This window comes from Lemur catta, chromosome 12, assembly GCF_020740605.2.
Source record: "Lemur catta isolate mLemCat1 chromosome 12, mLemCat1.pri, whole genome shotgun sequence".
Taxonomy (NCBI): domain Eukaryota; kingdom Metazoa; phylum Chordata; class Mammalia; order Primates; family Lemuridae; genus Lemur; species Lemur catta.
In genome coordinates, this window is record NC_059139.1 from 80606178 (window position 1) to 80619553 (window position 13376).

The 13376-nt window shown below is 40.9% G+C and overlaps 1 protein-coding gene across 1 annotated transcript in view; it reads left to right on the forward strand.

Moving 5' to 3' along the window:
* Positions 1–1753: 1753 nt before the first annotated feature.
* The window catches only part of LVRN (laeverin), a 61923-nt gene continuing 50300 nt past the window's right edge, over positions 1754–13376 (forward strand). Inside the window, exon 1 of the mRNA XM_045566067.1 lies at positions 1754–2635. Coding sequence (XP_045422023.1) covers positions 1938–2635 — 698 coding nt within the window. The 5' untranslated portion in view covers positions 1754–1937. The remainder of the gene's footprint in view (positions 2636–13376) is intronic.

The following is a 13376-nucleotide window of genomic DNA, read 5'->3' on the forward strand; positions in this document are numbered from 1 at the left end:
TGGAAGAACACCTCTAACGTGTTTGAAGTAATCTTGTTACTGACTTCTTTTTTAACTTTCCTTGGGAGTCTAGAGTCCTTCAAAAGCCTTCAAGAAGTCACCCAGGGGTGGTAAGGCCAGTAATTAGTTGGTTAGCTCCGCCTCCGTCACAATGTCAATCTGACAATGACCTGAACCCTGAGGCCTCTGTTAGCCCAGCAGCTCACAATCCTGGCAGCACAACCTGTGGTAGGTATATAGAAATAGAAGGAGCTACTTCTCCCTCAGCTCTGCCCAGGATCTTCTGAGAATGATGCATGTGGCCTTAATTATTTTTAAATAATTAAATAGTATTGTTCCATTTTTGAAGAAAGCAAATCCAACCTGCAATTAGGAGACTGGTCCACAGATTACAGCATAACCACCTGCCTGAGCTTCATGTTAAATCTCCTTCCTCCGCTCTGTTCTTGTTCCAGAGGGTTTTGTTGTTAATGTGATTAATTTCACTTCCAGGAGCAAGGAAGCTCACATTTCCCGGGAGAATCGCTGTGGTCTACCCTGTCTCTGAACTCAGGTGAAAGGGTTTCCTCATTGGAAGAGAGATACAGTCCAAGCAGGAAAGCAAAGACCGTTTCATAGCTGCCACAGAAAAATTATTTTCGCAGTGACACAACTGGACTCTAAAGATGGGATACGCTAAAATAAATCTTCAGCCTGAAACAGGATCTTTACCTTCCCCTCCCTCGTCCCCAGGGCCTCCTGATGTTTGCAATCGGGTTGCCGATTCCCTCGCGGGTGTGCGTGCAGACCGGGACCCCGTGCACCGCCAAGAACTCACCCCGGCGCGCTGGCTAAATAGCAAACAGATGCCCGACATGCCAAAGACCTCACCGACTGGGGCACCGCCTGGGAAACCAGTTCCAGCCCCGAGGTTTCTGAGTGGAAAGACTGGTCGCCGGATTGTTTTTTTTCTTTTCCTTCTTTGCTGGAAATGAACCGGTTCTGAAAGAAGGCATCCCCTTTCCCCCGGCGGGGGTGCGGAGAACAGCCCCAGATCCAGGACTGGAAAGCCCGAGCCGGAGCAGTTGCAGAGCTAAGTGGAGGCTTCCCGGTGCGCTCCTTCCTAGGGTAAAGCGGCCTCCCCCAGCCTCTTCACTGGGGAGACCGCGGGCAGCCGCCACACTCCCCGAGTGCTTTGTCGCCCCTTCCTCCAGTGCGGCTTCCTAAACTCCGCAGAGGCCGGGTTCTCCCGCCCTTGTTTCCATCCTCCCACTCGCTGCCTGGGCTGCGTGCGTCCCGGGCTTATTCAAGAGGCGAATTTAGGGCCACAGCTTTGCCTCCAGAAGTTTGTTCTGACTGTACGGTCGCCCCTCGCAGGGTCACTTCACGGCGCGTTCCCAAATGTCCCGGTCCCCAAGCCCTCACCCCACCCCCTTAGCACACGAAGCCCCGGGTGGCGGTCGGGCAGGTAAGTTGCGGTAGCTCAACGGGCTGCGGTCAAGGAGGTGAGGGTACTCGGTACCTGTCCCTTTCCGGACAACACCTGAAACCGTACCGGGACACACCACAGCAAATCCCAGTAATTCAGATGACCTCGTTGGTCCCACGGCCCCTCCCCGCGCCGCCCCTAGAGGCCTCTTCCGCGCGATGTTTCTCTTCGGACCCCAAGGGGCACACGCCTCGGTGCGCCGGGCCCGCCTCTTCCCCGGGCTCTAGCGGGGGCGGGGGTGGGTAGGCAGGGACCTGGATCTGATTAGCTGGGAGGGGGAGCCATGGTCCCAACCGCTCTCTCCTGCCTCTCTGTCCTCTCAGGCTCCTCGAGGAGTAGGAGGGACAGTACAGGAGAAGAGGGGCGAGGGTTCCATCGTTGGGCACCGGGGCCAGGGATTAGAGCCGCTGCCTCTGCCTCTGAGCTTCCACCTTGGCGCCCCCCGTCGCCCGCACCCCCAGCCGGCTCCATGGGAGCCACTTCCAGCTCGGGCTTCTATGTGAGCCGCGCAGTGGCCCTGCTGCTGGCCGGGCTGGCAGCCACCCTCCTGCTGGCGCTAGCGGTGCTCGCCGCCCTCTACGGCTACCGCGCGGGCGTCCCGCCGTCGGAGCTGCGTGGCCTCCAGGTCCCGGACGCCTCGTCCTCCACTCCGGGCAGTCAGGAGGAGCCGCCGGCTACCCCGAAACCCGGCTCCGCACGCGAGCCGTCGGTGACGACCACCTCGGGCGACTGGCGACCCGCGGGGCCCTGGGACCAACTGCGCCTGCCGTCCTGGCTCGTGCCGCTGCACTACGAGCTGGAGCTATGGCCCCGGCTGAGGCCCGACGAGCTCCCCGAGTCGTCGCTGCGCTTCTCTGGCCGTGTGAACATCACGGTGCGCTGCACCGTGGCCACTGCGCGATTGCTGCTGCACAGCCTTTTCCTGGACTGCGAGCGGGCCGAGGTGCGGGGTCCCCTGTCCCCAGGCATCAGGGACGCCACCGTGCGCCGCGTGCCCGTGGACGACGTGTGGTTCGCGCTTGATATGCAATACATGGTGCTGGAACTTGGTGAGGCCCTGCAGCCTGGTAGCCGCTATGAGCTTCAGCTCAGCTTCTCGGGCCTGGTGTACCAGGACACTAGGGAGGGACTCTTCCTCAACGTCTACACCGACCAGGGCGAGCGCAGGTAAGAGCTGGCCAGCCCTGGGTCTCCTCTGCCCCTGCCCCGGCGTCCGGGCGCAGGCTTGGCGTCCAGCTGCCTACCGTGTCCGGGGTGCGTCTCCCGACCTTCGCACTCCTGACGTTTTCTTCCCGAGCTGGAGGGCAAGCACCTCCTTACCTTTCGTCCTGAGACCCCGCTCAGGATAAGGGCTTCGAGACCATGGTTCTTCCTCTGGCCAGTTTTCGGTCCTATCCCTGCCCATCTAGTTTGTTTTTATCATTGCTCCTCTTGAGGTTGCTTCTTCCCCGGAAGTTTTTCTTCAGAAAGCCCCTTTCTTCTCTAGCCGGGAATTTCTTCACCCCTTTGAGCAAATCCCTGGCTACTCAAAGGTGGGTCCTTGGACTAGCCGCAGCTGTAATACCTGGGCGCTCGTTAGAAACGCAGACTCTCAGACTCCACTCCCGACCGAGGGGCTCAGAATGCGTTTTAACGAGATCTTAAGGTGATTCGCAGGCGTTGAGGTTGGAGAAGCGCCAGGCTAACGCACCCTTCCCGCCTCTGCTGTTTTCCCCTTGGTGCGCGTCCCTGAGCTCAGCTCCCTCTCTTTCTAGGCACTGGATAACTGCAGCTCTTACAATGAATACACCCACGTAGGGGCTGTTTGTCCCCATACCTTTTGATTTTTGCTAAGGTTCTCCAAAACTTTGGAATCGCCTTTAATTCATGTCCTCCTTCCCCCATCCCCCTACCCCCGTCCCGCCTGGGTACCGCACCTAGTTTTGCTGGCGAGCAGCGAGTCCCCTGCCGCTCCCAGCACTTCTGAGATTGCTCTGCTGGAAAAAAATAATAATAAAAGTGATGATAAGAGACCTCCCCTTTGAGTTTGAAAGCCCATATAATGTACATATGTTCTTTTTACACTCATTTGAGATTTCATGTCTCCCACACGGAGTATTTTCTACCCCTGCACAAGAATTGCCTCTTTCCACCCTTTGCGACCACACTACAGTCCTCTGGCGAACGCAGGGGAGATGTCTTCAGTGGAAGGTAACCAAAAGTTATTTTTTTCAAACCAGCGATCTCCTTCGTTCACACACTGCTGGAGCTTTTGCGGTTTACATAACTGCATGTGCTTTGCCCTTTATTATTAGAGAAAATGTTCTCAGATGTTCTCTGCGGGAAAGAAACCCACTAAATTACCCTCTAAACCATCTCCTGCACTATTTTGAAATTTTTAAGGGTTTTAAAATAAGTTTAATGAGCTACCTTAGTGGATATGTAATCTGTAACTTTTGTTTTTAAGGGCTGTGTGCTTGGTTTTCTCTTTCAAAAATGCTTGAAAAATAGTTTTGAAATTTTCTCATTCAGATGACGTGCTATCCAATTTAGGTGCCCTGGGAACCTTTTGAAATTACTGTGTGTAGTCCAGGGTGCAAGATCTTTCAGAGGAAACTCTTTGCAGACATATCTGACAGTGTTTTTTTGTTGTCAGTAAATCGTCATTTGTTCACTCATCTTTTCCTTCTTCCTGCCTTAGTGAGGCTATGGCCCACCCAGACAAACTAGCAAACACAGGAAAGAAAATACCTTTCTATTTTTTCTGTTGTGCCACCAGCTCTAACATTAACTGCAAACCATATTTTCAGAAGAAATCTTAAAGTCTTTGGTAGAGGACTTAATAAAGTCCAAGGTAGAGCTCCAGAATTGTGATGTTTTGGGAGAGTTGTTACCAGGAAGTTGTCCTCTGGGTCTCTGAAACCAAAAGGAAAAGACACCTGCGGTTAAACTTCACGCTGAGGTCACAAAGAACCTGGACAGAATGATGGCTTGTGATCTGGCTGACCTAGGGAACCCAGTAGGCCTGAGTTGGAACTGGAGCTGTGTGAATTGAGAGAACAGCTTAACCTCTCTGAGTCTGTTGCTTCATTCATGGAATGGACATAATAACTCAACTTTTAGAGTATTGTGAAAATGAAATGAGAAAGGGGGTGCACAGTGACTGGCACACAGCCTGGGCAATGGTAGCAGCTGTCATTAGGTCAGATTATCATTGTTAGAAGCAGCCTCCTTGTAAACATGAAACCTGCCAAGTTCCTGGTAGAGATGAGTCTAAGAAGAAGATTCCAGGTGTGGGAAGAAGCCAGGGACTGGGGGAGTAGGGAGTTTTTTTTTAATGGGTATATATTTTAGTTTTGCAAGAAGAACAGAGTTCTGGAGATTGACTGGCCACAATGTGAGTACCTAACACTACTGAACTGTACTCTTAAAAATGGATAAAGTGGCAAATTTTGTGTTATGTATATTTCACTACAATTAAAAATTTTAAAAGACCAAAAATATTTCTAGACCAGTGAATGTAGAATGGGGTTCAGAAACATACATATTTTAACAACTATCTCAGATAATTCTGATTCCCACAATCAGCACTTCACACTTCTTTCTAACTTTTTATTTTGAAATAATTATAGATTCATCAAAAGTTGTAAAAACAGTATAGGAAGGTCCTGGGTATCTTCATTCAGTTTCCCCAAATTGTTATATCTTACATAATTACAGTACAATGTCAAAAGCAGAAATTTGACATTATTATTATGTGTATATGGGTTTTTTTTATATTTTATCATATGAGTAGATTTGTGTAACCACTACCAAAATCAAGATATACGACTGTTCCATCACCTCAAAGATCACCCTCATACTTCTGCTTTATACCCCCTCACACTGCTCCCCCACTGTCCCCTAATCCTTGGCAACCACTAATCTGTTGTCAATCTATAATTTTGTTATTTTGAGAATTTTATATAAGTGGAGTTATATAGTATGCAACCTTTAGCTATCAGCTTTTCTTACTCAGCATAATGCTCTTGGGATCCATCCAAGTTGTGTGTATCAAAAGTTTGATTGTTTTTATAGCTGAGTGGTATTCCATGGTGAGGATGTACTACAGTTTGTTTAGTCATTCACTCCTTGAAGGATGTTTTGGTTGTTTCCAGTTTTTCGCTGCTACAAGTAAAGCTTCTATGAGTAATTGTGTACAGGTTTTTGTGAGAACATAGTTTTTATTTCTGTGGGATAAATACCCACAGGTGAAATTGCTGGGTTATGTGGTAATTGTATATTTAGTTTTGTTTGTTTGTTTGTTTTTTTTTTTTTGAGACACAGTCTCGCTCTGTTGCCCAGGCTAGAGTGAGTGCCGTGGCGTCAGCCTAGCTCACAGCAACCTCAAACTCCTGGGCTTAAGCGATCCTCCTGCCTCAGCCTCCCGAGTAGCTGGGACTACAGGCATGTGCCACCATGCCCGGCTAATTTTTTCTATATATATATTTTAATTGGCCAGATAATTTCTTTCTATTTTTAGTAGAGACAGGGTTTTGCTCTTGCTCAGGCTGGTCTGGAACTCCTGACCTCGAGCGATCCACCCGCCTCGGCCTCCCAGAGTGCTAGGATTACAGGCATGAGCCACCGCGCCCGGCCTGTATATTTAGTTTTTAAGAAACTGCCAAACTATTTACCAAGTGACTGTACTATTTTATACTCCCACCTGCAATGTAGGAGTGATAGAGTCTCTCCGCATCCTGGCCACCATTTGGTATTGTCCCTACTTTTTATTTTAGCTGTCCTGATAAGTGTATCATATCTCATTGTGGTTTTAAATTACATTTCTCTAATGGCTAATGATGTTAAACATCTTTTCATGTGCATATTTTCCAGTTGTATTAAATATATCATCTTTGATGAAATGTCTCTTCTTGTCTTTTATCCATTTTCTAATTGAATTCTAATTTTTTTTAACTGTTAAATTCTGGGAGTTTATGTATTCTATATCGGAGTCCTTTGTGAGATGCATATGGTTCACAAATACGTTCTACTGGTCTGTAGCTTGTCTTTTCATCCTCTTAATAAGGTCTTTCACAGAATAAAAATTTTTAATTTTGATGAAGTCCAATTTATCCATTTTTAAAGTGGATCCATTTTTAAAATTTTAAAAGTACAATTCAGTAGTGTTAGGTACTCACATTGTGATCAACCTCCAGAACTCTTTTCTTCTTGCTTTTGGTGTCCTGTCTCAAAACGCTTCACCAAGATTCTGCAGATTTTCTGTGTTACCTTCTGAAAGTTTTATATTTTTATGTTTTACATTTAAATCTATGTAAACGATTCACTTTAAGTTAATTTTTATATAAGATGTGATGTTTAAGTCAAGGTGTTTTTTTTTTTTTGGTTTATTCAATATCCAATTGTTCCAACACCATTTGTTGAAAAGACTGTCTTCTCTCCATTGAATTGCGTTTACACCTTTGTGAAAAACCAATTGTCCATACTTCTGTGGGGCTATTACTGGGTTTTCTATTCTGTTCCATCAATCTATGTATCTTTTCTTCCACCGATACTACATAGTCTTGAATACTGTAGCTATATGATGTCTTGCAATTGTCTTCTTTTAAAGAATTGTTTTAACTATTTTAGTTCCTTTGCCTTTCCATATATATTTGACAATATTTTTGTCTATATGTACCAAAAATCCTGTTGGGATTTTGATAGCAATTATATTAAGCCTTTATATAAATTTAGGGAGAATTGACACCTTTACTATGCTACGTCTTCCAATATTTGAACATGGAATGCCCATATATTTAGATCCTTGATTTATTGCATCAGGCTTTTATCATTTTTAGCATACAAGTCCTATACACTGTTTAATAGATTTATACCTAAGTATTTAATTTTATTTGAACAATTGTAAGTGGCATTGTATTTTTAATTTTGGTTTTCACATGTCTGTTGCTACTGTATGGGAATACTGAGTTTCATGTGTTGATCTTGTATCCTGTGCCCTTGCTGAACTCACTAGATCTAGAGGTTTTTGTTTTCATATTTTATAGACTCTTTAGAATTGTCTACACAGATCATCATGTCATCTACAAATAGAGACAGTTTTATTTCTTCCATTTACTTTCATTTCCTGTCTTACTGTACAGGCTAAAACTTCCAACGTCATGTTAAACAAGAGCAATGAGAATGAACATTCTTGCTTTTTTCTCTTGATCTTGGAAAGTGTTTAACCTTTTATCGTTAAGTATGATATTAGCTGTAGTTTTTATATATGTTCTTCATCAAGTTGAGGAAGTTGTGCTCTATTCATATTTTCATAAGAGTTTTTTTTTTTGCGTGAACTGGGTGTTGAATTTTGTCAAATACTTTTCTGCATCATGTGATTTTCTTCTTTAGCCTGCTAAATGTTATATTATATTGATTTAGTTTAGTATATTGAGCCATTCTTAGTGTCTCCAACCTTTTTGATAAGAGCAATTGCTTTATAGTAAAGGAGAGTGGCCAGCCATTTCAATATAGGGGTAAAGGCAGAGAAGAGAGAGAAAAGTACAATGGAAAGAGCAAGTGTCTTTACTTTCTACCCTCTTCCTTCTGACAGGGTATGACCCCCAAACAAATTTTCCTATAAAAGTAATTTATTAGGAAGTGTCTCCAGGAACAATCAGCTGAAGAATGGGGAATTGTGACTGGCTAAGAAAGGAGGCCAAGCTGGATATGACAAAGTCCCATGAAAGAAAGTTCTGGAGAGTGTGAGCTGTACCTAAGAATTATCCCTATTAGGAGCAAGGGAGCAGGAACATTTGGACCCTCTACACTGGCCCTGAGGCCCGGTTAATTCCCAGGTACTCTGCTCTTTAGAGATGCAGGCAAAGCAATTCCATAGGGAGCCTTGTTCTTCCCTTTGATTGGCTACCTTCTACCTCTGGAGCCAGTGTGGCTTCTAATTCACAAAACAGAAGTGGGTTAGGCCAGTGAGCCCTAGATAGTGAGGGTGGAACCAGTGATCCATTTGAGGCCTCAGGGGATCTAGAATTTCCCACATGGGCTGAGGATATTGACTGGAGAGCTAGAGAAGGGCTACCATGCCAAGGACCAAAGCAACTATGTTGTGGTGAATGGTGTAGAAGTGGTTACCCAAGATGTGGCTCCAAAGGGAGTTGCAGCCAGGTTCAGAGGACTGGCCACGCAAGCAGGAGCCAGTGAGGGCCACATCATCAATGGAAACCATGATAGTCTTCTTGACTATCATGAAGAAATTCACAAGTCACAGCAGTCCAGAAAATGAGGTCACACCAGCCTGGTAAATTCAGAAAGTCCTCTCCTTTCAAGGGTCTCCTCGTTCTCTCCCCTTTCCCAATATGTCATCTGGATGTGGAAGGAAGCCTCTTAGTTCTTGTGTCCTAAGGAAATAAAATAACCCTAAAAGGGAATTTAGACTTTGCATTGACTATTCCCCTGAACGAGACTGTTTTAAACTCATAACAGTGAATCACCTTTAATTACCAAATTTGCATTTTTTGTACCATCAGTGATAACAGGGGTTTCAGAGTATGAAGAAATTAGTTGTATGACAGTTTGTCTTATATACCCTAAGTTCTAGTAAGTGAATTTTGACAATACCCTACAATCCATATAAAATAAATGTCTTATCCAGTACAAATCATGGGGGTTGCAACATTCTGATTCATTCAAGTCTTCTAAGCAATTGTTACCAAGGACTCCATAAAACATTGCATTATGAAACTATACTTTGTACCAGTTATTCCTGACCTTTGGAACACATTGCAGAGGGCACTCCTATGCTAAAGTCTGGTACTCAGCTTGTTGAGAGTTGCTTATTCATCTGATAATAGATGTATTGGAAAAGTTAAATAAAAGTCTGTGTTTTTTCCTTTCTTGGTAAATACTAATTATTCAAATGGTCGTGGATTACAGAATGACTATAAGTCATCTTTGATCATTTTAAGAATTAAGGAAGCCCTTACCGAACTATCTCCTTCAGATAAAATTAGTTGTACTAGTTCTGAGAGAATTTGAGGACCATGTTTCATTTGTACTCCTTGAAGATGAGCTTGGCTCTCCCAGAGACCCTTGTTCATAGTACTAATCCCAGTGAATTAATAGGAGCCATGGGAATAAGGTGATATGGTACCATTACTGGTTATGAATTTTTTTGCATCCACATCTTCATTTACTGTGTGCAAGACTTACATAAGGTATGGATGGATGTAAGAAGCATGATATCTACTTCCATGAAAAACAATTTTAAAACAATACAAAGTACTAGAGTCACTTCTTTTTATTGTTGGCATAACTGGATTGAGAAGGTTTAATACAGAGGAAATGCCTTCTTTTTGCTTGAGAAATCTGAGGTTAAGATCTTTGTTAGAAGTACCAATCCTGCCTGAACTGCACACAGTACTTTTTGAGAGAAGTGGTCTTCTCCTTTTTTCCTGTTTCAGCTTTCTGATGATTAGTGTTTGCATGGTATATCTTTTCATATCCTTTCACTTTTAACCTATGTATGTCTTGATATTAAAAGTGATCTTTTTATTGAAAGCATGATGTTGGGTCTTACTTTTTATACAGTCTGACAATCTCTTTTAATCAATAGTATTTAGACTTTTTACATTTGATATAATTATTGATTTGATTGGGCTTACATCTACCATCTTGCTATTTGTTTTGTATTGTCCTATCTGTTTTTTGTTCTATTTTTCTCTTTTGGGGGGTTGAGTATGTTATTAATATTCCATTTAATTTTAACTCTTGGCTAATTAGCTATATCTAGGGGAGATGGGTGAGAGGGTTGCTCTAGGTTTACAAAATAAATTCCTAACTTATCACAGACTATAGCCAAATGATATTATTCCACTTCACAAAAATGTATGAATTTTAGAGCTATGCTATAGTTACTGTATATTTTACTCCTACATGGGTTATAAATCCCACAATGTATTATTATTGCTTTTGCTTTAAGCTATCAATTACTATTAAGTAAATTTTTAACAAAAGAAAGCTCTTTTTATTTACTTTCATATATACCATCTCCAGTGCTCTTTATTCCTTTGTGTACATCTAAGTTCCATATTGTATTATTTTGCTTCTACCTGAAGAACTTTTTAAGATATTTCTTCAAGACCAGGTTTACTGGTGATAAATTCTCTCGACTTTTGTTAGTCTGAAAAAGTTTTATTAATATTTTTCCTTCATTTTTGAAAGATATTTTGCTGGGTATGGTATTCTGGATTGGCGGATTTGTTTTTTGTTGTTGTTGTTAACTTCAGCAATTAAAACATATTATTTCATTGTCTTTTGGATCACATAGTTTCTGCAGTCTATGGCTTTTAATTTTTGTTCCTCTGTGTACTTTGCTTTTTTTTTCTCTAACTGCTTTTAAGTTTCTCTTTATTACTTGTTTTTAGCAATTTCATTACGATTTGCTTCAGGATGGTTAACATTGATTTAACCTGTTTGGGGTTCATGGAGCTTCTTGTACCTGTGGGTTTATAGTTTTTGTCAAATTTGGAAAAACTTTCAGCCATTATCTAAATTTCTTTTTTCTGTCCTCTACTTTTTTCTGCTCTTATTCTGGGGCTTCAATTACCTATTATGCTACCTAATAGGTCACTGAGTTTCTTTCATTGTTTTTTTAGTGTTTTTTCTCTGTGTGTTTGAGTTTGCATGGTTCCTATTGTTTTGTCTTCAACTTAATTGATTTTTTTTCTTCTGCAGTGCTCAATTTGCTTTTAGTCACATCCAGTGAAATTGTCATTTAAGATGTTGTATTTTTTGTCTTTAACATTTCTACATTCTTATATCTGTCATGCCATTCATCATCATGTTCATGTTTTTCATTATATCATTGAATATATTGGGCATATTTATAATAGCTGTTTTAATATTCTTGTCTGCTAAGTTTAACATCTTTGTTATTTTTGCTTCTTTTTATTTAGGTTATCATACACATTTTCTTGCATCTTTGTATTTCCAGTAATTTTTAAACAGATTTATTCAAGTATATTGAAGTGCATAACTTGATAAGTTTTGGCATATGTATATATATATGTGGTGGTGAAAACATCACTACAATCAAGATAATAAACATATTCATCACCTCCAAAAGTTTCTTGTGGTCTTTATCATCTCTTCTCTCTACACTACCCTAACACTTGCATCCCTGGGTAACTGTGGATCTGCTCTCCATAACTATAGATTAATTTGCATTTTCTAGTGTTTTATATAAATGGAATTGTGCAGTATGTACTCTTTCATGTCTGACTTCTTTCACTCAGTAGAATTGTTTTGAGATTCATTTTTGTGTGTGTATTAATTCTTTTTTATTACTGATAGTATTCAATTTATACCACAATTTGCTTAACAAAAAAAATTGCCAAGATATTTGTGTTGTTTCCACTTTTGAGTGATTACAAATAAAGCTTCTGGGAATATTCATGTACAAGTCTTTGTATGAATTCATTTTTCTTGAGCAAATACCTAAGAGTGGAATGGTTGGCTCATATCATAGGTGAATGTTTAATTTTTTAAGCAACTGCAAAACTGTTTTCCCAGGAGTTTGACCATTTAAAATTTCCATCAACAGTATAGCTACACTAGTTGTTCCACATCCTCATCAACTCTTGGTATTGCCAGGCTTTTTCATTTTAGCCATTCTAAGAGGTGGCTTTCATTACAGTTTTAACTTGTATTTTCTTAATGACTACTAATGTTATGCATAATTTCCTATACTTATTTGAAATCCATGTATCTTCTTAGCAAAGTGTCTGTTAAAATATTTAGTCCACTTTTTCCTTTATGTGTTTTCTTATTGTTGAATTTAGAGAGGGTCCTTTCTCAAATATGTGATTTGCAAATATTTTCTCAGTTGTGGCTTGTCTTTGTACTCTCTTAACAGTGTTTTTCAAAGAGCAGAAATTTTACATTTTGATGAAGTCCAATTTATCAATTTATCCTTTTATGTATCCGGATTTGGGTGTTGTATCTAAGAAAACACTATCTCAAGCTCATACAAATTTTCTTCTATACCTTCTTCTAGAAGCTTTTGAGTTTTAGGTTTTACAGTTAAATCTATTAATATGATCCATTTTGAGGTAATTTTTGCATATGGTGTGAGGTATGGATTGAAGTTCTTTTTTTTTTTTTTTTTGCATGTGGAAATTGAATGATCCCACCACCATTTGTTGGAAAGTATATTCTTTTCCACTGAATTGTCTATGCATCTTTGTAAAAAAAAAATCAGCTTTCATATATATGTGGCTATATTTTTGGATTGTCTATTCTGTTCCACTGATCTATTTGTATATCTTTATGCCAATTCCATACTGTCTTGATTACTGTAGCTTTATATTAAGTCTTCAAATCAGGTGATATTTATCTATTAACTCTGTTCTTTTTCAAAGTTATTTAAGTTATTCTAGGTCTTTTGTATCTCCATATGAATTTTAGAATTAGCTTGTTAATTTCTACAAAAAAAATAAGAAAAAGGCTACTGCAATTTTGGCTGAGATTATGTTGACTCCAGAAAAATCTGGGGAGAATTCAGATTCTAAAAATATTGAATCTTCCAACCCATGAGCATGGTATATCTCTCTACTTATTTAGATATTCTTTAGTTACTCTCAGCAAGGTTTTATAGTTTTCACTGTGCACAAGTTTTGTCAGGTTTATTCCTAAGTATTTCATATTGTTTGAATCTATTATTAATGGTATGTTTAAAAATTCTAATTATTTGCTGCTAGTTAATTTTTGTATTAATATATTGATCTTGTATGCTATAACTTTACTTAACTCACTTCTTAGTTTTAGCAGCATTTTCGTTGAAAAAATTTAATTTTCTATTAAATTTTCAACATAGGTGATCATTCTGTCATAAATAAAGACAGGTTTATTTCTTTTTCTTTTTTTGTTTAGA